The sequence below is a fragment of the Diaphorina citri genome, unplaced genomic scaffold (genome assembly GCF_000475195.1).
Source record: "Diaphorina citri unplaced genomic scaffold, Diaci psyllid genome assembly version 1.1 scaffold928, whole genome shotgun sequence".
NCBI lineage: Eukaryota > Metazoa > Arthropoda > Insecta > Hemiptera > Psyllidae > Diaphorina > Diaphorina citri.
In genome coordinates, this window is record NW_007378359.1 from 46360 (window position 1) to 68567 (window position 22208).

The window sequence follows — 22208 nt, forward strand, 5'->3', positions numbered from 1 at the left end:
TTTGGATGGGATTTTCAGCGGGAGTGCTTTGAGTGGGATTTTTAGCGGGGGCATCTTTAGTGGGATTTTTAACAGCAGTAGTTCTAGCAATGGTCTTTTTAGTAGTGGTATTAGTGGGATGTTTAATGGTAGTAATTTGAGCAGTGGGATTTTTAGTGGTAGTACCTTTAGTGGGGTTTTTAACGGCAGTAGTTTTAGTCAAGAAAGTTTGAGCGGTATTTCTACTTGGGTTGTGGAGGTTGGTAGCTTCCTGGTTCGGCATTTGTGTGAATTGCTGTGGGTTTTGGTGCAGAGTTTGTCCGAATTTTTCTGGTCTTTGGTTCGGGATGTAGAGGATTTTTGAATCTTTTGCTCTACCTTTTATTTATTTTTTCTCTCTATTTCTTCTCTCCCAGTTTGTACATTCCTAGCCTATAACCTTTCTGCTGTGGGTTTTGGTGCAGAGTTTGTCCGAATTTTTCTGGTCTTTGGTTCGGGATGTAGATGATTTTTGAATCTTTTGCTCTACCTTTTATTTATTTTTTCTCTCTATTTCTTCTCTCCCAGTTTGTACATTCCTAGCCTATAACCTTTCAATATTCCACCTCTTTTTTACTTTTTCTTCCTCTTAATCCACTATTTATTTTAAATGACATCGTAGTTGTAGAATTTAATTTTCCTTTCTATTATATTTTTAAACTTCCATTTTTAACAAGAGTATTTTTTTTCCAATGCACGACCATCAAATCCTAATTTCCACATTCTTTAGACCCAGCCGTTTTTCTTCCTCTTAATCCACTATTTATTTTAAATGACATCGTAGTTGTAGAATTTAATTTTCCTTTCTATTTTATTTTTAAACTTCCATTTTTAACAAGAGTATTTTTTTTCCAATGCACGACCATCAAATCCTAATTTCCACATTCTTTAGACCCAGCCAATATTTTTTTTTATGCATGTGGTTTTGTTTAGATTACGTCTGATATTGATTGCCTTGAACATTGTTGATTAACTAACAGAATTCTTAACATATTATTTCAACCGTTCTACCCATTTAAACATATGTTTATTTTAAATTTCCCCCCTGAGAAAAATTCCAGATGGATACTGCATTGTTATACTAAACCTAGGCTAGGCATGTTCTAATATGATTAGGTACTTGTACAATTTAGTCTTCAAAAATGCCTTGCTCTTTGTGTTACTGAGAAAAATTCCAGATGAATAATGCACTGTTATACTAAACCTAGGCTAGGCATGTTCTAATATGATTAGGTACTTGTACAATTTAGTCTTCAAAAATGCCTTGCTCTTTGTGTTATGTTATAATGAGGTGTCAGAGAGGATTTTAGTAATAAGAGGACATTCCCCAATGATTTTTCAAGCGTGCATCCGTCCATAAATGCATGCATATTGGAGAAGCATTTGATTTTTCATAACTTGAGAAAATCGCGAGAAATAATATCACCTATGGTTGAAATGTTGACCTAAGTGTTGTATTTTTATTGTACTAAAAGCAATGTGCAATGTTGCCACTTGTACAATAATTTACTAATTGCCATGTTGCCACGTGTCGCTTGTTCTGTCTCGTATATAAATTTACTAATTGCAACGTTGCCAAGTGTTATTACGTGCCTACTAAACTCCAATAACAAAGAGGGGCAGTAGAGCATGATATATTTTCTTTCTCAACAAATCCCTTTATTATTATGCTCATGTCCATGAGATTCAGGGATACGAACTCTCAACCTCTCTACTGACAAACCAAAGTGCCAACCCATGGCGAGTAGGTAAGAGCACAACAATCTAATGTAACTAAGTAATTTTAAAATGTATAGGTATACCTACCTATTATAATGTATAAGTAATGATTTCTTTTCTGAAGTAACCTGTACTCCTTGTAATATTACCAGTTTATTTAGATGAATGGTACACAATCTGCGGTCTTTGATTAATATAGATTACTCAATCTCATTCAGCTGTAGACTTCACATATTGAAAAATCTTGCTCCCCTCTTCCTTAAAGTCATATTTATACCTAAATGCTCCCTTTGCCAGTCGAAATACTTTGGGTTCCCAATGTTCTTTCCTTTAGGATAAGCGTATTCTGAAGTGGCACAATTTTAGAGTAATTTTTTCACCACAGGAAAATTTTAGTTCTCAGCTTTGTTTTTAGAATGGTAGTTTATAGTAGTGTTTGTGTTGCAAATATTTGGTAAATTTGTACTTTGGTACTATTCTCGTATTTTATTTGTTATTAGGCAATTTAGATTTTAATTTTTATTTTTTGGAGCTTGATGTTTCACTTTTTTTTAATCCGATTTCAATTTATTGAAGTTCACTTTTTCCCCGAAATTTTTCGTAAGCGCTCTTAAGTCTATTTGTGCTTCAATTGTTTCCGCAAATATCACATACGCCTAATCATAAAAAAATCAATTTCTTTACAATGGTTTAGAAATCACATACGCCCGTCCGTGCTATCAATAGTATCTCTTAAACGTATTATGTCTGTGTGTTAATCTCATTTTTTGTTTTTTGTCGCTTACGCCCCTTTGACTTTCTAGCGGCGAATTGAGTAGCTACTTTAATCGAGTAGCGACCAGTGGCGCCATTACAAGTCAAAGAAACGAGCGATGATAAATATTGTGATTGAGTAAGTAAATGAAAGACTTGTAATACTGTCATACCCACAAATTGATATTGACTGATTTGTTACATTAGGTCAGCCTGGTTAGTTTGGAATGTAGCACGCCTGCCTTCTAAGTGATGGGTTTTTTTGGGGGTCCTCTAATTTCAAAAAAGTGGTTTTTTGCCCATTGTCTGTACGTATGTATTTAAACTCACCTTATAAATGGTTCCAGGTTTTTTAGGGGGTCCTCTAATTTCAAAAAAGTGGTTTTTTGCCCATGGTCTGTACGTATGTATTTAAACTCACCTTATAAATGGTTCCCGCCTTAGACTCGTTGGATATGAGTAGCAGATGAGTTCCCGCTTGATTTAAACAGAACACATGCTGTACGTTACTCTTGAGACCCACATCCCAATGACATCCAGACCCGTCCGTCTCATTCAATGAACTCCTTACGATCTGGAATGAGAAATGAGAGAGGGAAAAATAGGTATACTCGTGGTTCAATGATCATAATCACTCACTCGCGAAAAATTCAAAAGCCCGATTGCGAGTCAGCTCCCATGGCATAGTGGTCACTGCGCTTGCCTTACACGCGGGAGACCCGGGTTCGATTCCCGGCGGGGTCAAAAAAATTGTATCAAGTAAACGATTGATTCCGTGACTTGCTGTTGCGGGGCCCATTCAGTCTCATGAGGAAAATGAGTAGCTATGTAATATTGATGCGCATAGCGACCGGTGAGCGGTGAGAGCATGGTGGGTAAACATTAAGAGCTGGATTTTTGAGATATTTTTTGTATAATCTTACAATGCTGCAGTGAGCACCAAAGTTATGATATAATAACACAAAGAAACGGCATTTATTTATTTGTTTAAATTATTATTCATATTATTAAATTTGCACCCGAGTCGGGATTCTAACTCACCTGACTGGAAGACATGGTATACACAGACACATTGTCCTGGTGTAAACGCAAGCTCGTAATTGGACTATCATGCAGAGGTATCTTAGTTAGGACTTGGTTCTGCCGTACATCTATCTTGTACAAGGAGCCATCTTGTCCCCCGGCGAGAACCACGTGACCGGAATGATTGTAGGTCAGACAGAAGATGAGTGTCTTGCTATCCACCACTGTGATGTGCTCCTGTGAAGGAAAAGCAATTGAGTGAGTTCCATGTTTCATTTTTTGGAAGTTTAATAGAGGGAACTGTAAACTACTGAGGTCTTATCGCCCCGAAATCGAAGAGAGAAGGAGTCTTATCGCCCCCAAAATCGAAGAGCCAGCCACGTGACCAGAATGATTGTAGGTCAGACAGAAGATGAGTGTCTTGCTATCCACCGCTGTGATGTGCTCCTGTGAAGGAAAAGCAATTGAGTGAGTTTCAAGTTAAATTTTGGAAGTTAGATAGAGGGAAATGTAAACTGTCGCCCCGAAATTGAAGAGAGAAGGAGTTTTATCGCCCCCAAAATCGAAGAGCCAGTCGTTACGGGAACGAACCTTTTCTGCTTAGGATAAAGATCGTCCCGCGCGGAAATCGAACCCGCGACTTAGCGCTTTCAAGCTAATAGGTGTGTTACCCTCCAAGTTCCAAGTTCAAATTGACAATTTTTGCTTTCAAAGAAACCATTTTCCAACTTACTATTTTCTTTGTCTTGATCTCGAATCTCAACAGAGCTCCAGTATTGGGCTTACTATTGGAAACAACAGGGATGTTTCACAACCATATAATGTTCCATATTGTACCTATGTCATTTGCAGCTTCTCTTCCTCCAAGCCTGTACACCCTGATTTCGGAGATGATGAATAAACTCACATTACCTTGAATTAGAGGAAAAGTGAGAAAGCTTCTTGACTTGAAAAAAATTTGCACAAATTTCCAAAAATCCAAAATTTCAATTTTTTTGAGTTTCTCTAAATTTGAAATTTTCGCGGGTGTTGACACCATTTTTTTAACAAGAGAGTGGAGTGTTTACCCACATCCAAAAAAAAGTGAAGCCAAATTATCAACGCCATTTTGTTTACCTACTTGTCCGGAAGAGAGCGCCGAAAAAAATGTAACCCCCATCTTACGTAAGCTAGTTAAGGCGTTTAACAAGTGATTTCGGATTTCCTCAATCAAACCTGACTTGAGAAACGCTTGATGTTTCCAATGTATGCACGAATCTGGAATCTGCCAGCAAGTAATTTTCCTGTTGTGAACCTTGCACTTACAAGGTGCGCTACCCTCCAAGCTACTATTAGGCTGGCATAGATGATCTTTGAAAGATAGACGATTTCCTTAATCCTTATTATTATAAGTAAGATAGGCAGGAAAAAATAAATTATAAAAAAATCGGTACTTGTGGCAGAAGTCACGCCCATGGAATATTACTACCAAAGGAACTGGCACAAACGAGCAGTGATTAGTGTTATTATAGGGTTAGGTTAAACGCAAGAAGGAGTTTTTCTTTTCCACGGACGTGACTTCTGTATAATTACCAAAAAATCACATGTCTATTAAAAAACATTAGCAATACATTCATCATTTGGTAGACGGAAATAAATTTTTTATTGTTCTTAAAAATATTACGCGCTGACCGGGATTTAAACCCAACCTGTGGACCAAGTCACTGTCTTAACAGTCTCTTCATCGCGAAGAGCCTATTTGTTTGGAAGAGAGCGCCGAAAAAATGTAATGTAACCCCTATCTTACGTAAGCTAGTTAAGGCGTTTAACAAGTGATTTCAGATTTCCTCAATCAAACCTGACTTGAGAAACGCTTGATGTTTCCAATGTATGCACGAATCTGCCAGCAAGTAAATTTCCTGTTGTGAACCTTGCGCGACCTTGCACTTACAAGATGGACGCGCTACCCTCCAAGCTACTAGGCTGGGATAGATAATCTTTGAAAGATAGACGATTTCCTTAATGCTTAATATTATAAGTAAGATAGGCAAGAAAAAATAAATTATATATAAAAAAACACATGTCTATTAAAAAACATTAGCAATACATTCATCATTTGGTAGACGGAAATAAATTTTTTCTTGTTCTTAAAAATATTACGCGCTGACCGGGATTTAAACCCAACCTGTGGACCAAGTCACTGTCTTAACAGTCTCTTCATCGCGAAGAAGGGAATAGACGAACAATTTTATAAGGTAGGGATCGTTCTCGGAACGCCTGGTTTTCTCCTACCCTGTCTTCCTGCTCTCTTCCCTTTCGGAACAATAAGACCTTAGGCCAGTCATTCACTATCAGATAGACCTGACAAGTGCGACTGAAAAGATCCGATTGTCAGGTCTACCTGATGAGCACACACACTATCAGGTAGAACTGACTCCAGCAGGTATACCTGAGACCTGATCAGGTCTACCTGATAATGAGTGACTACCCTTAGAATATACAGTTCCCTCTTCAAACTTCCTAAAAAGGGCCATTTCCCAGAGTGATTTCCACAGTACATTAAGGTACTAGTACCTATAACATTGTTTGACATTCCCCTTTAGTACACTTACAATATTGATTGATGTTAGCTTTTCCCTTACCTGACTGAGTACTAGGAATGACTGTGAGGATTTACTGGAGGGAGAAGCGTGAGATAGAGAGCTGTCCCTTAGCTTCCTTCCTTCTACGGAGGCAGATCGCTTGGCCACGCCCAGGTGTGGAACTTAACATTCCAGTTTGCATGCAGCAGCTAGTCTGGGTCCCAGACATTTTGGCATTTCACTATTACTTGGATATTGGAAAAGACAGAATGAAATCTGAATGACCTATGCTTTAAATCTTGTCCAACCAACTATATAGTTATGTACTTACTATCTACCTAATTACCTCCCTTATTTATATTAATGTGTATTAATGTTATTTCTCTTTAATTTTTTCAGAGGAGATCATTTCACAACACCCAAAAATGTTTTAGATATGTACGTCATAGTGAACTATTAAAATCAAATGAGAGCACTGCTATTGGGAAGTATATTTTTCTCACCGTACCAGTGACGGTGGAAAATAAAGGTACAAAGAATAAATTAGGGAAAAAAATAGCTTGTAAAATAATAGGTAGAGAAAACGGGTTATCTGAACTGATCATCACAACGGAAAAAATACACATGAATAAAAATTAGACTACCCTTAAATTATGATAAATTATACGTTAATAAACCTAAAACTATTGAAAATATTACAATAATAATTTATATATTTTTAGACGAAAAACAAAACCTTGCTGTGTTTCTCCTATATTGTTTTTGTAATAAAAATAATTGAAAATCATTTAAATTTACGATGTGTTTTAATTTTTTAAAACTATTTTTCATACCTCAATTCGAAGATGGGATTCGAACCTGCCCTCTTCATCCACCGAGCATTTAAAAAACTGTACTACAGAGTACAGAGGCAAGTTTGATTGTAGGTAGGTACTTGTGCTACCCTTAGAATATACAGTTCCCTCTATCAAACTTCCTAAAAAGGGCCATTTCCCAGAGTGATAACATTGTTTGACATTCCCCTATAACATTGTTTGACATTCCCCTTTAGTACACTTACAATATTGATTGATAGTACACTTACAATATTGATTGATGTTAGGTTTTCCCTTACCTGACTGAGTACTAGGAATGACTGTGAGGATTTACTGGAGGAAGAGGGAGAAGCGTGAGATAGAGAGCTGTCCCTTAGCTTCCTTCCTTCTACGGAGGCAGATCGCTTGGCCACGCCCAGGTGTGGAACTTTCTCTTCCGCACTGAAATAACCGAACACATTTTTTCCGTTATTAATTTTTAGTTTATTTTTTGTAAGACTTGAGTAAAAAAAAAAATAATAATAATAATAACAGGACATGAGGCACACAATAAGGCTGCCTGAAATAGACTGACAAGAAACGCTGACCCTATTTAAGTAGGAAAAGGCTAGCAAGAAGAAGAGAAGTTTATTTTTTGTAATTTTTTATTCTAAATTCTTCCTTTCTCGTAAGTTGCGCGTGGTTGGTAATTGGATGGGTGACCATCTGGGCAATCTCACCCTCCTAGCTTTTCCCGGCCCCACTCAGGCTGGGTGAAGTTAATGTGAGGAGGCGAGTGGCTTATCACCGAATGGAAGGTGAAGCTTCCATCACTAAAGACCTTAACAGTTATACAGTCACGTTAAACCTCTATCAAATTAATCTCCGAATAATCCAATCAAAATTTGATTTAATCTCCGAATAATCCAATCAAAATTTGATTTAATCTCCGAATAATCCAATCAAAATTTGATTTGATTTAATTTAATCTCCGAATGAAAGTTCTTTTTTCTCCTCAAGAAAACACAAAATAAGGGGACCAAATCTTACCTAGGAGACGCCATTTTCATCTGATGAGAAGGAGTGGAACTTTGTCTCTGCTTACTAACTGGTTTATTATCTGAAACTGAATAGACTACAGTGATAGCAATGGATTAAGAAGAGAACTGAATCGTACACAGATGTTAACCCTGTCACTAAAGACCTTAGCAGTTATATAATGATATTCTTCGTCTTCTATTCTGTTATACACATTAAATCCATAAAAGCCAGCCTAACCTAGTTAGCTTGGATGGTACCGCGTCTGCCTTGTAAGCGCTAGGTCGCGGGTTCGATTCCCGCAAGGTGCAAACTTTATTTGAAACAGATAAGGTTCGTTCTCAGAACGGCTGGCGAAAGCCAAAGAAGAAATCATACATATCCTGTCGTTCATCTACACATCTACAAGTAGGCACTTACACGTGGAATTTCCAGTGTTATTCAAAATGGGATTCGAAGGTTGTCCCCCGCCTCCTATCGATTTGATCAAATTCTTCAAGGATTTCACCTGAGACTCATTGGTAGTTGTAGGTGTTTCCCTGAAAATTGACAAAGAGGAAATAGGTGTATGAATAAAACAAAATCAACACCAGCCTGAACAATATTTAAACAACTTGACAAAAGGTTAGATAAAAGAGAGCGGTAACAGCACATTGAATACACCAGTTCTCCCAATGGATCATTGAAGTTAAGCCCAACGTTGCGCGAGACTGGTGTCCGGATGGGTAATAATCTATACAAGAGCGTTGTGCTGACTCAGGCTGGCTGAGGTTAATATGAGTAGGCGGGTAGTCTGTCGCCGAATGGGGGTAAAATCCCTGTCACTAAAGACTTTAGCAGTTATACAGTGACATTAAACCTTTCGAGAAAAAGTAAAATAATAATATGAAAATACTCACTGAGCAATATTATAAAAGTCGTCCATCAAATCCATAGGGGCTTGTGCCGAAGGTGTCTGACCTTGGGCCAAGGATAGGTTCAATCTTGCCCTCAGCATTTCATTCTCTTCAGTAAGGCGACGTAACCGAGTAACTTCCTCCTCGTAACTACATAGTACAGGTTGGGGAGGCCCCTCTATCTATTTAAAATGTCACACTTTAAACGTAGAAACTTGGAAACCCTTTCATATTACAGTTGATTCTCCCCTGTTACAGCTTTGTCTAATAAAAACTCCCACCTGTGTACTCAACGTTTACTTGTGATCTGAATGCAGGTTGTCTACTTCTGGTGAGAAAAATATACTTCCCAATAGCAGTGCTCTCATTTGATTTTAATAGTTCACTATGACGTACATATCTAAAACTTTTTTGGGTGTTGTGAAATGATCTCCTCTGTAAAAATTAAAGAGAAATAACATTAATACACAATATAAATAAGGGAGGTAAATAGGTAGTAACATATTTTTTTCTGTTGTCATGTGTCATGTTAACACATAACATAACAGACAATAACCTGTTGTCATGGACCATCATGCCTTGAACATGAGCTGTTAAAGTGTATGATAAAAAAAAGCTATGTACCTACAGTAGGTAATTACCCAATTCCCTAAATTACCATTCAACAATAGGTACCTATTATTCACTTACTTTCTATCTGATAAAATGAAGGGTGTGACAACATAATATCCTGACTTTGCCCCAGATCCTTGACTCATGAGACTTCCTGTAGATGTGCTGCCTCCGCCTTTTAGCAAAGACCTGGGTCCTAGATAAACTTCTCTGGTGTGATCAAAATGACCTTGGACTCGGACACGTCTGTATTCAAGCTGCTCTAATTCTGATAAGCTTGAAGCAAAGAGTAAATCTCATTAGTAGGTGGTAGGTACCTGTATATTTTTTTTTTTCTTTTTTTAATTTCTTCATGCAAACTTTGTGAAACTGTTTTAGGGACAAAAATTGTTAATAGGCTATTGGACTCTCAATGGATTCATTTGAAAAAAAAAAAATGTAACTCACTCAGCTGGAAAATCAACGGTAGGGAGATTTGTTTTTGTTTGAAGCTCAGATATTAGATTTTCTTTCCACTGCATTCGATATATTTGCCATAATCCCAGGCCAAGTGTTGTCACTGGTACAGTGAGAAAAATATACTTCCCAATAGCAGTGCTCTCATTTGATTTTAATAGTTCACTATGACGTACATATCTAAAACCTTTTTGGGTGTTGTGAAATGATCTCCTCTGTAAAAATTAAAGAGAAATAACATTAATACACAATATAAATAAGGGAGGTAAATAGGTAGATAGTAAGTACATAACTATATAGTTGGTTGGACAAGATTTAAAGCATAGGTCATTCAGATTTCATTCCGTCTTTTCCAATATCCAAGTAATAGTGAAATGCCAGAATGTCTGGGACCCAGACTAGCTGCTGCATGCAAACTGGAATATTTATGTTAAAAAAAAATCTCAGTATGACCATATAAAAAGCCATTAAATGGGTGTCTCCTTACCAAGTTGCAGACTAATAGGTAAAGGTCATTCAGATTTCATTCTGTCTTTTCCAATATCCAAGTAATAGTGAAATGCCAGAATGTCTGGGACCCAGACTAGATGCTGCATGCAAACAATATTTATGTTAAAAAAAAATCTCAGTATGACCATATAAAAAGCCATTAAATGGGTGTCTCCTTACCAAGTTGCAGACTAATAGGTACATACTTGGATCCTATGATGTAATCCAGGATTGATGGAAAACTTACCAGAATCAATGTTCCAAAAGTAACACCACTTTTGGCCATCCTTTAGATTAAAACACGGTGTTTTGTCACGGATCACGGGGAGTTGTCCTAAAAACCAGTACCACTTCTAAAGGGACTCAGATGTAGAGTAGAGGTAGAGATTATAGATTTTCCGGCCTTCTTTAAGTTCTTTACCTTCTTATCATTAGATTCGGATTTTCGGAAAAACCGAAAAGAGCAATTTTTTTTTTTTTTTAATCAATCTGTTTATCAAATGAGAAGTTAGCACATTTTTTCTTGGGTAATCAGGGGTTCTCAAAATCAGTACCACTTCTAAAGGGACTCCAATGTAGAGTAGAGGTAGAGATTATATTTTCCGGCCTTCTTATCATTAGATTCGCAAAAACCAAAAAGAAAAAAGAGCACAACTTTTGGATCTAGCACAGGGGAGCGTGTTGAGGACGAGATTTTTCGAGAAAAATCCCATGACAACAGTAGAGGGATGGGATTTTACTTTTCATATTCTCCCTAAAATGGAAATTTTCCCAAACGACCAATCTTGTAAACAGTTATGATAATCAACTGTTTGCTTCCAACTTCTTTTCCATTTTAAGTGTTTTCAAATGATTGAGATCAGGAGTAACTTACAGCTTGTGAATTCTTTTTCCAGCTTGGAAAACATTCTGGTGTGTAGATGACTCCAGAACTCTCGGACAGCAGTGAGATCATGGGCATAGATCAGCTGAAGAAATTGGTCCACAATTCTATCTACCTGAAATCCCACAACACAAATTAATGGATGACTTGAGAGCTCAAGTTTTTTTATGGTTGACCACATATTGGGATGATATTTCATCAATTCATTCAAAAATTGACAGAAATCAGAGAAGACACAGGCACATTTCCTAGCATAATGGGACTATTTGGGCTTGTATTCTATACTGAATCATTTTAATTTTTTTGCCCTCCCAAGGAATTAGGCTTTTTGATTTATTGTAACACTTTTACACTAATTTCAAAATGTTGATGTCAAACATGGTTGTAGTTGCAAGGAGACTTACTCTAAATCCTTTCTCTTTGTCCTGCTTCAATTCAATGTCAAACATTTTCAATGTTCCAGCAAATCCTCGAAAGAGAAGATACTCTCGTATGAGTTCATCAATGTATTGAATATGTGTCATGGTTGTGCTTTCATATAACAAGCAATGTATTTAGTGAACTTTATTTCCAACAACTCTCAGTTTTCAGATACATTCCAAATATGCCTTGTGTTCTCCATCATTCTTTCCTGAAACAAAAGCAAGTGATGAATAATTGGAAAAGGCAAACATAATCATATCATAGAAACCTAGGCTTTTCCAGCTCAAAATCTGGTAATGTATCGGGGATGTTTCACAACCATATATAATGTTCCATATTGTACCTATGTCATTTGCAGCTTCTCTTCCTCCAAGCCTGTACACCCTAATTTCGGAGATGATGAATAAACTCACATTACCTTGAATTAGAGGAAAAGTGAGAAAGCTTCTTGACTCTTGACTTGATTACTTGAAATCTTGAAAAAATTTGCACAAATTTCCAAAATTTCAATTTTTTTGAATTTCTCTAAATTGAAATTTTCGCGGGTGTTGACACCATGCATTAACAAGAGAGGGGAGTGTTGACCCACCTCCAAAAAAAGTGAAGCCAAATTATCAACCAATCTAGCAACAAAATGTTTGAATATGAACTTACTTCGGGACAGGAGAGGGAGTCCAAATCTTGAGGTATCCTTCTACATCACCACTCGCCACATGAGTACCACTCGAGTTGAATTTGACCTGAGTGACAGCACACTTGTGTTCTGTGAAGTTCTCCTGGGGGAATAGACGAACAATTTTATAGGGTAGGGATCGTTCTCGGAACGCCTGGTTTTCTTCTATCCTGTCTTCCTGCTCTCTTCCCTTTCGGAACAATAAGATCTTGGGCCAGTCATTCACTATCAGGTAGACCTGACAAGTGCGACTGAAAAGATCCGATTGTCAGGTCTACCTGATGAGCACACACACTATCAGGTAGAACTGACTCCAGCAGGTATACCTGAGACCTGATCAGGTCTACCTGATAATGAGTGGCTACCCTTAGAATATACAGTTCCCTCTATCAAACTTCCTAAAAAGGGCCATTTCCCATCGCGAAGACGAAATAAGGTCCTTGCAAAATCTCGAGGGTCCTCATCCTCACAATACATTATATTTTAATATTATGTTAAGGTTAAGGCATTCTCCTATCAGATCCTTTGTGTGCTGTATGCCACATCCATTTTTATAAAATTTAGGACTATATTGCACTGCAATGTACATCATGGTTCTACGTATATTTACTCTTTTTCGTGATTCTATTTCAGGAGATCAGCTTTATTTTAACAATATGGCAATCTATGGTAGACTATTCACAGCTATACACAACAAACTGTCCGAATATTGAATTTAAAGGAATTTATGATGTAGATCTCGAAAATAATAGTAGTATAGAAGAAAACCCATTTTCTACTCAAATGAAGTTGTTAGTATTTCTTACAGGAATGACGATCCTATGCTGCTTGTCCACCAGTTACATTGAAAATGAGCATAATGTTTGATCTCGAAAATAATAGTAGTATAGAAGAAAACCTATTTTCCACTCAAATGAAGTTGTTAGTATTTCTTACAGGAATGACGATCCTATGCTGCTTGTCCACCAGTTACATTGAAAATGAGCATAATGTTTGGATGTATGTGCTCAACACATTTCTATTCTACATTTTACTCAACACAAAGCACAAGAGTAAGCAAAGTGCTATTCTAGCCATGTTCATCTTGCATAGATTATTACGTAGCATCAATGTAAAATGGTTAGACGAGGAAGCAGATGTCTCATGTACATTGTCCTATTGGTTTCAATTGAATAATCCTATGTATTTAACTGTATTCTCTTCTCTAAGTCTGATCTCTGTATATTTAGTTTGTTTAATTATCGAACATAATGCCTGTGATAAATTGTGTGAAAGCTCGATGGTACATATTGTTTCTAGCCCTATCCACAATCACTGGAACAGACTGTCTACTCTCATCATCACCACTAATATTATGTCTTCTTTTCTGTATAAAACCTTCCCCTTCACTAGCGAGTACACATTAGTAGTATCTATTTCATCATTGGTCTTGTATGTAGCATTCACATTACTTCGACTCTATAACTCATCTCAAACCTCAGTCAAGTCACTTGTAGTGTTCACTATTCTACTGTCAGTATTGTTGTTTAAACCTTACAATATTCCATTGATATCTTCACTATGTATATCTAGTTATTTAATATCCAATGTGCTCTTTCGTGATAATAGCTTTGCCTGTATTGTGTTACACTTATGGCTAGGACGTGTCTACTATTTCCTTCAAGGCTCTACTAATAGCATAGCTACCATTGACATAACAGTTGGTTACATAGGACAAACTGAATACAACTCTTACATAGCCGGTGTTCTCATTTACTTCAATATGTACGCGCTTAACTTCCTAGCTGTTTTCTTACCTTTTTGCTTCAAGTCACGCAAATACACTAACATTTTCAGAATTAATCTCACGTTTGTTGCGATAAATTTAACATTTTATTTATTCATTATTTATTTACAAAGACATCACTTGTTCATATGGAGCGTGTTTTCACCAAAGCTGCTACTTTTAAGCTCTTACAATGTGGGTAATATATTTGTTTTATTGTGTTTGTATCCGTTTAAAATTAAATAAAGCCAACTTGTGATTTGAAGAGTATTAAGCATGTACGTCACTGGCTACTTTCTACCTTTATCTAGGTATTCAAGGTAATTGTACAAATGTACACACTCACTCTTTTGTATTTCTCTTTTCAGGACCTCATTATTCCTTCAACTTTAAATCCCTCAGGCCCCTCTATCTATTTAAAATGTCACACTCTCACACTTTAAACGTAGAAACTTGGAAACCCTTTCATATTACAGTTGTTTCTCCCCTGTTACAGCTTTGTCTAATAAAAACTCCCACCTGTGTACTCAACGTTTACTTGTGATCTGAATGCAGGTTGTCTACTTCTTCTCCTCTTCCTTTTTCTCATCCAGTGGGATTTCTTCGGAGCCAGAAGAACCAGGCGTATTTCTAAAGTTGGGAAATTGTTCCCATGGTGTTTCCAGTTGGAACTTGCGGAACTCCTGGGCTAATTCCAGAGGTTCTACAACCACACGTTTCTTCTCGTCATCGTATCTGACCTGCAGAGAGAAAGAGGGAAACATAGAAAAAAAAAAAAAAAAAAAGATAAAAAAAAAACAATCCAATAGACTACTTGTGATCTCTTTACTTTCTGCCTTATATTAAAAAAGTTCATTTTGTGTGCTAAAAACTGTTTGCCATCAAGCCATTGCTATTGCTGTTTAGCATGAAAATACTGCATTAAATGAGGTCACTTGGACATCTAGCAACAATTAAATGAGGTCTTTAAATTAAAAAAAAAAAAAGTTCTAAATTATAATTACCTCAACATATCCAGACAAAGGAAAATCTTTTCTGAAGGGATGACCTTCGAATCCATAGTCTGTCAACAATTTAAAAATTCCTTTATAATATTTCTTTTACAGGAACTGCGAAACAGTGCCCGGGCTCGACTGCCTTGGGTATGTCAGGTAGGGAGAATGTCTCCACAGGATGGGAGGGGGTGGAGGGGAGACTATACACAGTAGGGGTAGTATACACACTGGGAGGAGAATGCATGGACATGGGCCGAGACCTTAGTGACGTCATGGGAGTGCTGAATAGATCCAGACTGGTGGGTGTGGCCCTGGGGGCGTGGCCAGGCAGCGCTCGATTCTCATTGGTCGGCGTGATCTCGTCATTACTCAGCAGGGCAGCGTCTGTGTTCTGATTGGCTATTTGGTCATACAATTTACAGACCCAGCTTTTTTTTAGAAATTAAAATCATGCTCCTTGGATCAAACTCAAGTACATCGCTATAGAGCACAAAGATTTTTTAGGCTGATTTTTATTTACAAGCAAGGAAATTGTGCAGGGATATGAGGAGAGTATCTTGCCACTGTCTAGAGAAATAGAGAGAAAACAAGGTGTTCTCTTCTGGATTCTTGATGAAAGGAATCACTGAAAAATGAAGAAGAACAAACAATGAAATAGATAAATAATTACATAAAAATGCATCAAAACAATTTTTCCTCTACCAATCCTTTGAAATAACTGCTTTATCAAGTTACGTCAAGCATTATGTCACTTTTTTTAAACTTGAATTTCAACCAGTTCTTTGTCATGTTGGGGTAAGTACAGTCTGAAATAGCCAACAACAAAGTGTGCACTACATAATTCTGTGTTAGAAATACACAGGTGAAACCATTCTTGAAAGTCTATGTAATATTGATGCGCATAGCGACCGTGAGAGCATGGTGGGTAAACATTAAGAGCTGGATTTTTGAGATATTTGTATAATCTTACAATGCTGCAGTGAGCACCAAAGTTATCATATAATAACACAAAGAAACGGCATTTATTTATTTGTTTAAATTATTATTCATATTATTAAATTTTCACCCGAGTCGGGATACTAACTCACCTGACTGGAAGACATGGTATACACCGACACATTGTCCTGGTGTAAACGCAAGCTCGTGATTGGACTATCATGCAGAGGTATCTTAGTTAGGACTTGGTTCTGCCGTACATCTATCTTGTACAAGGAGCCATCTTGTCCCCCGGCGAGTAATAGGTACATACTTGGAATACTTGGATCCTATGATGTAATCCAGGATTGATGGAAAACTTACCAGAATCAATGTTCCAAAAGTAACACCACTTTTGGCCATCCTTTAGCAAAAAAAAGTCAATTTTTGCAGTGCAAGGAGCATCATTTCAGGATTTAGTTAATGAAATGAATGGGTGATGGATACTTACAAAACCATTCACTCCACTCTGGTTGATGCTGAAGTTCAGGTGCCATTTTACTGAGGAACTCTGTCACTTTGTCAGCAAGCAAGGAAATTGTGCAGGGATATGAGGAGAGTATCTTGCCATTGTCTAGAGAAATAGAGAGAAAACAAGGTGTTCTCTTCTGGATTCTTGATGAAAGGAATCACTGAAAAATGAAGAAGAACAAACAATGAAATAGATAAATAGTTTGAAATATTTACATAAAAATGCATCAAAACCTCTACCAATCCTTTGAAATAACTGCTTTATCAAGTTACATCAAGCATTATGTCACTTTTTTTTTCTTTTCTTTTTTACTTGGATTTTAACTAGTTCTTTGTCATGTTGGGGTAAGTACAGTCTAAAATAGCCAACAAAAAATTGTGCACTACATAATTCTGTGTTAGAAATACACAGGTGAAACCATTCTTGTAAAGAAGACTCACTCCAAATTTTGCACTCCTAGCTCAAAAAGTCAATTTTTGCAGTGCAAGGAGCATCATTTCAGGATTTAGTTAATGAAATGGATGGCTGATGGATACTTACAAAACCATTCACTCCACTCTGGTTGATGCTGAAGTTCAGGTGCCATTTTACTGAGGAACTCTGTCACTTTGTCAGATTTATTGTTACAAATTGCATTGACTAGGAACAATTTTAACACTCCATTCTCAAGTTTTTTCAGGGCTGAAAATAAATAAATAAAGAAGATGAAGAATAAGAAAAGGAGCTGATAATTTACTGTTGGTAATGTTAATGGGTATGCATAGCATCAACTACTTATTCTCCCTAAAATGGAAATTTTCCCAAACAAGACCAATCTTGTAAACAGTTATGATAATCAACTGTTTGCTTCCAACTTCTTTTCTATTTTAAGTGTTTTCAAATGAGTGAGATCAGGAGTAACTTACAGCTTGTGAATTCTTTTTCCAGCTTGGAAAACATTCTGGTGTGTAGATGACTCCAGAACTCTCGGACAGCAGTGAGATCATGGGCATAGATCAGCTGAAGAAATTGGTCCACAATTCTATCTACCTGAAATCCCACAACACAAATTAATGGATGACTTGAGAGCTCAAGTTTTTTTATGGTTGACCACATATTGGGATGATATTTCATCAATTCATTCAAAAATTGACAGAAATCAGAGAAGACACAGGCACATTTCCTAGCATAATGGGACTATTTGGGCTTGTATTCTATACTGAATCATTTTAATTTTTTTGCCCTCCCAAGGAATTAGGCTTTTTGATTTATTGTAACACTTTTACACTAATTTCAAAATGTTGATGTCAAACATGGTTGTAGTTGCAAGGAGACTTACTCTAAATCCTTTCTCTTTGTCCTGCTTCAATTCAATGTCAAACATTTTCAATGTTCCAGCAAATCCTCGAAAGAGAAGATACTCTCGTATGAGTTCATCAATGTATTGAATATGTGTCATGGTTGTGCTTTCATATAACAAGCAATGTATTTAGTGAACTTTATTTCCAACAACTCTCAGTTTTCAGATACATTCCAAATATGCCTTGTGTTCTCCATCATTCTTTCCTGAAACAAAAGCAAGTGATGAATAATTGGAAAAGGCAAACATAATCATATCATAGAAACCTAGGCTTTTCCAGCTCAAAATCTGGTAATGTATCGGGGATGTTTCACAACCATATATAATGTTCCATATTGTACCTATGTCATTTGCAGCTTCTCTTCCTCCAAGCCTGTACACCCTAATTTCGGAGATGATGAATAAACTCACATTACCTTGAATTAGAGGAAAAGTGAGAAAGCTTCTTGACTCTTGACTTGATTACTTGAAATCTTGAAAAAATTTGCACAAATTTCCAAAATTTCAATTTTTTTGAATTTCTCTAAATTGAAATTTTCGCGGGTGTTGACACCATGCATTAACAAGAGAGGGGAGTGTTGACCCACCTCCAAAAAAAGTGAAGCCAAATTATCAACGCCATTTTGTTTGCCTATTTGTTTGGAAGAGAGCGCCGAAAAAATGTAATGTAACCCCTATCTTACGTAAGCTAGTTAAGGCGTTTAACAAGTGATTTCAGATTTCCTCAATCAAACCTGACTTGAGAAACGCTTGATGTTTCCAATGTATGCACGAATCTGGTCTAAGAAGGGTGAGAGGGGATCGTGGGAAAAAAGGAATTGATTGACAGATTCAGATAACTGAAGAATGGAGAATTGGGTCAAATAGGGGACGAAAAGGGAAGAGGATTAGGTAAGTATCTACCTATGTAGGTACAACTTAGGGGGCAGGAAACAGAGATACCTATAACTTTGGCTCATATTTTTATCAGTAGTCAACATGGCTTCATAAAAAAACCATGTACCTAGTTGAGAAAATATTCAATAATTAGGGAAAATAAACTACCGGAAGTCACGTCCGTGGAATATTGCTACCAAAGGAACTGGCACAAACGAGCAGTGATTAGTGTTATTATAGGGTTAGGTTAAACGCAAGAAGGAGTTTTTCTTTTCCACGGACGTGACTTCTGTATAATTACCAAAAAATCACATGTCTATTAAAAAACATTAGCAATACATTCATCATTTGGTAGACGGAAATAAATTTTTTATTGTTCTTAAAAATATTACGCGCTGACCGGGATTTAAACCCAACCTGTGGACCAAGTCACTGTCTTAACAGTCTCTTCATCGCGAAGACGAAATAAGGTCCTTGCAAAATCTCGAGGGTCCTCATCCTCACAATACATTATATTTTAATATTATGTTAAGGTTAAGGCATTCTCTTATCAGATCCTTTGTGTGCTGTGTGCCACATCCATTTTTTATAAAAATTTAGGACTATTCCACTGCAATGTATCTCATATATGGTTCTATTTACTCTTTTTTCTGATTCTATTTCAGGAGATCAGCTTTATTTTAACAATATGGCAATCTATGACAGACTATTCACAGCTATACACATAGGCCACACTGTCTCTCATTTCTTTCCGAACTTTTTCCACCACAATATCGAGGATCCTACACTGAATAAAATTTAGGACTATTGCACTGCAATGTACATCATGGTTCTATTTACTCTTTTTCGTGATTCTATTTCAGGAGATCAGCTTTATTTTAACAATATGGCAATCTATGGTAGACTATTCACAGCTATACACATAGGCCACACTGTCTCTCATTTCTTTCCGAACTTTTTCCACCACAATATCGAGGATCCTACACTGATTCCTAGCCTGGAACAAAAGACCAAATAAAATCATTACCAGTAATTTTATTGAATTAATTCTTCTAAAAATAAAAATGGTGATATGGAGGGGGAGGGTATTCCTCAAAGGACTCAAGTTTGTATCTCTTACTACGAGCGCAAAATGGCTGGTCAAACTGAAAAAGTCTGTACCATTAAGGACATTTTTTTTTTTTCTTATTTTAATGGTGGGCACCTTCTGCATGACAACCTGGGACCTTCTGCATGATAAGCAGGGCGCTCTCACTGAGCTAACATGCCCCAAAACTTCTTCAACTCCGAATAATTCTTACCATGTCAGGACATATGATAAATGCTCATTCCTCAGTGTTACTCTTGTCTGACCTCCAATGGGACCTCCTGGTATATCCGAATCTACACAGGCATCTAAAAATATGGGACTTGTACCCAATATTGTGGATTTTAATGGTGGGCACCTTCTGCATGACAACCCGGGACCTTCTGCATGATAAGCAGGGCGCTCTCACTGAGCTAACATGTCCCAAAACTTCTTCAACTCCGAATAATTCTTACCATGTCAAGACATATGATAAATGCTCATTCCTCAGTGTTACTCTTGTCTGACCTCCAATGGGACCTCCTGGTATGTCCGAATCTACACAGGCATCTAAAAATATGGGACTTGTACCCAATATTGTGGACATTTCATCCAGGTCTCTGAAAAAGTCACAATATTTTTAGTAAGGGATAGTCCTTGGTTTTCTTAAAATCTTTCATTCTTTGTTTGCTACAGGAAGCAAGATATTGACTTGGAAAAATTCTATAATAAAATTATAAGAGAGAGAGAAAAAAAAAAAGCCATTCCCTGACATTACTCACCTATATTGCCAAACGTCACCACCGCGATACTTGGGTACAAACACAGGCCTTGCTTCAGATTGCCTTACAATCCCTTCGAGGACAATTTTCTCAGTCACTTGGCCATCTTGTCTTGTTCTGGGGTCTTTTTTGTCTCGCTCCACCCAACCTCTGTTCACTAGAATTTCCAAACTATAAATAAAAGGAGAAATTTGGGACATCAATTAAAATGGTTGTTATTTAACATATTTTTTTCTGTTGTCACATGTCACGTTAACACATAACATAACAGACAATAACCTGTTGTCATGGACCATCATGCCTTGAACATGAGCTGTTAAAGTGTATGATAAAAAAAAAAGCTATGTACCTACAGTAGGTAATTACCCAATGCCCTACATTATCATTCAAAGGTACCTATTATTCACTTACTTTCTATCTGATAAAATGAAGGGTGTGACAACATAATATCCTGACGAATGCCCTACATTATCATTCAAAGGTACCTATTATTCACTTACTTTCTATCTGATAAAATGAAGGGTGTGACAACATAATATCCTGACTTTGCCCCAGATCCTTGACTCATGAGACTTCCTGTAGATGTGCTGCCTCCGCCTTTTAGCAAAGACCTGGGTCCTAGATAAACTTCTCTGGTGTGATCAAAATGACCTTGGACTCGGACACGTCTGTATTCAAGCTGCTCTAATTCTGATAAGCTTGAAGCAAAGAGTAAATCTCATTAGTAGGTGGTAGGTACCTGTATATTTTTTTTTTTCTTTTTTTAATTTCTTCATGCAAACTTTGTGAAACTGTTTTAGGGACAAAAATTGTTAATAGGCTATTGGACTCTCAATGGATTCATTTGAAAAAAAAAAAATGTAACTCACTCAGCTGGAAAATCAACGGTAGGGAGATTTGTTTTTGTTTGAAGCTCAGATATTAGATTTTCTTTCCACTGCATTCGATATATTTGCCATAATCCCAGGCCAAGTGTTGTCACTGGTACGGTGAGAAAAATATACTTCCCAATAGCAGTGCTCTCATTTGATTTTAATAGTTCACTATGACGTACATATCTAAAACTTTTTTGGGTGTTGTGAAATGATCTCCTCTGTAAAAATTAAAGAGAAATAACATTAATACACAATATAAATAAGGGAGGTAAATAGGTAGATAGTAAGTACATAACTATATAGTTGGTTGGACAAGATTTAAAGCATAGGTCATTCAGATTTCATTCTGTCTTTTCCAATATCCAAGTAATAGTGAAATGCCAGAATGTCTGGGACCCAGACTAGATGCTGCATGCAAACAATATTTATGTTAAAAAAAAATCTCAGTATGACCATATAAAAAGCCATTAAATGGGTGTCTCCTTACCAAGTTGCAGACTAATAGGTACATACTTGGATCCTATGATGTAATCCAGGATTGATGGAAAACTTACCAGAATCAATGTTCCAAAAGTAACACCACTTTTGGCCATCCTTTAGATTAAAACACGGTGTTTTGTCACGGATCACGGGGAGTTGTCCTAAAAATCAGTACCACTTCTAAAGGGACTCCAATGTAGAGTAGAGGTAGAGATTATATTTTCCGGCCTTCTTTCTCAAAAAAG

At 36.9% G+C, this 22208-nt stretch overlaps 3 protein-coding genes and 1 non-coding gene across 5 annotated transcripts; 1 reads left to right on the plus strand and 3 right to left on the minus strand.

The window, feature by feature from the left end:
- Positions 1-3162: 3162 nt before the first annotated feature.
- Trnav-uac lies at positions 3163-3234 on the plus strand. The gene has a single exon. It is a non-coding gene; the product is annotated as a tRNA-Val (tRNA).
- A 3816-nt stretch (positions 3235-7050) lies between these two features.
- Positions 7051-17131, minus strand: LOC103513126 (WD repeat-containing protein 91-like). Its single transcript, XM_026826411.1, has 9 exons — positions 17086-17131; positions 16525-16647; positions 15617-15723; positions 12450-12455; positions 9728-9734; positions 8806-8974; positions 8327-8445; positions 7919-8003; positions 7051-7330 (listed from the first exon to the last, which is right to left on the minus strand). Exons 1-9 carry the CDS (start codon positions 17129-17131, stop codon positions 7051-7053), a joined length of 942 nt encoding a protein of 313 aa, XP_026682212.1.
- Positions 12777-22192, minus strand: LOC103513124 (surfeit locus protein 1). Of its 2 annotated transcripts, XM_017445689.2 has the most exons (7): positions 22038-22192; positions 21478-21701; positions 21109-21306; positions 20609-20779; positions 20303-20446; positions 19655-19757; positions 12777-13002 (listed from the first exon to the last, which is right to left on the minus strand). In XM_017445689.2, the coding sequence occupies exons 1-6, from the start codon at positions 22074-22076 to the stop codon at positions 19700-19702; spliced, it is 834 nt and encodes a 277-aa protein (XP_017301178.1). In that variant the 5' UTR covers positions 22077-22192; the 3' UTR covers positions 12777-13002; positions 19655-19699. The 2 variants fall into 2 exon arrangements, with proteins under 2 accessions (XP_017301178.1, XP_008476156.1); XM_008477934.2 differs by lacking the exon at positions 12777-13002 and having other exon boundaries at positions 19552-19757.
- Positions 17422-18405, minus strand: LOC113469016 (WD repeat-containing protein 91-like). The gene is made up of 3 exons (XM_026826412.1): positions 18301-18405; positions 17864-18090; positions 17422-17574 (listed from the first exon to the last, which is right to left on the minus strand). Exons 2-3 carry the CDS (start codon positions 17981-17983, stop codon positions 17422-17424), a joined length of 273 nt encoding a protein of 90 aa, XP_026682213.1. The 5' UTR covers positions 17984-18090; positions 18301-18405.
- Positions 22193-22208: the final 16 nt, after the last annotated feature.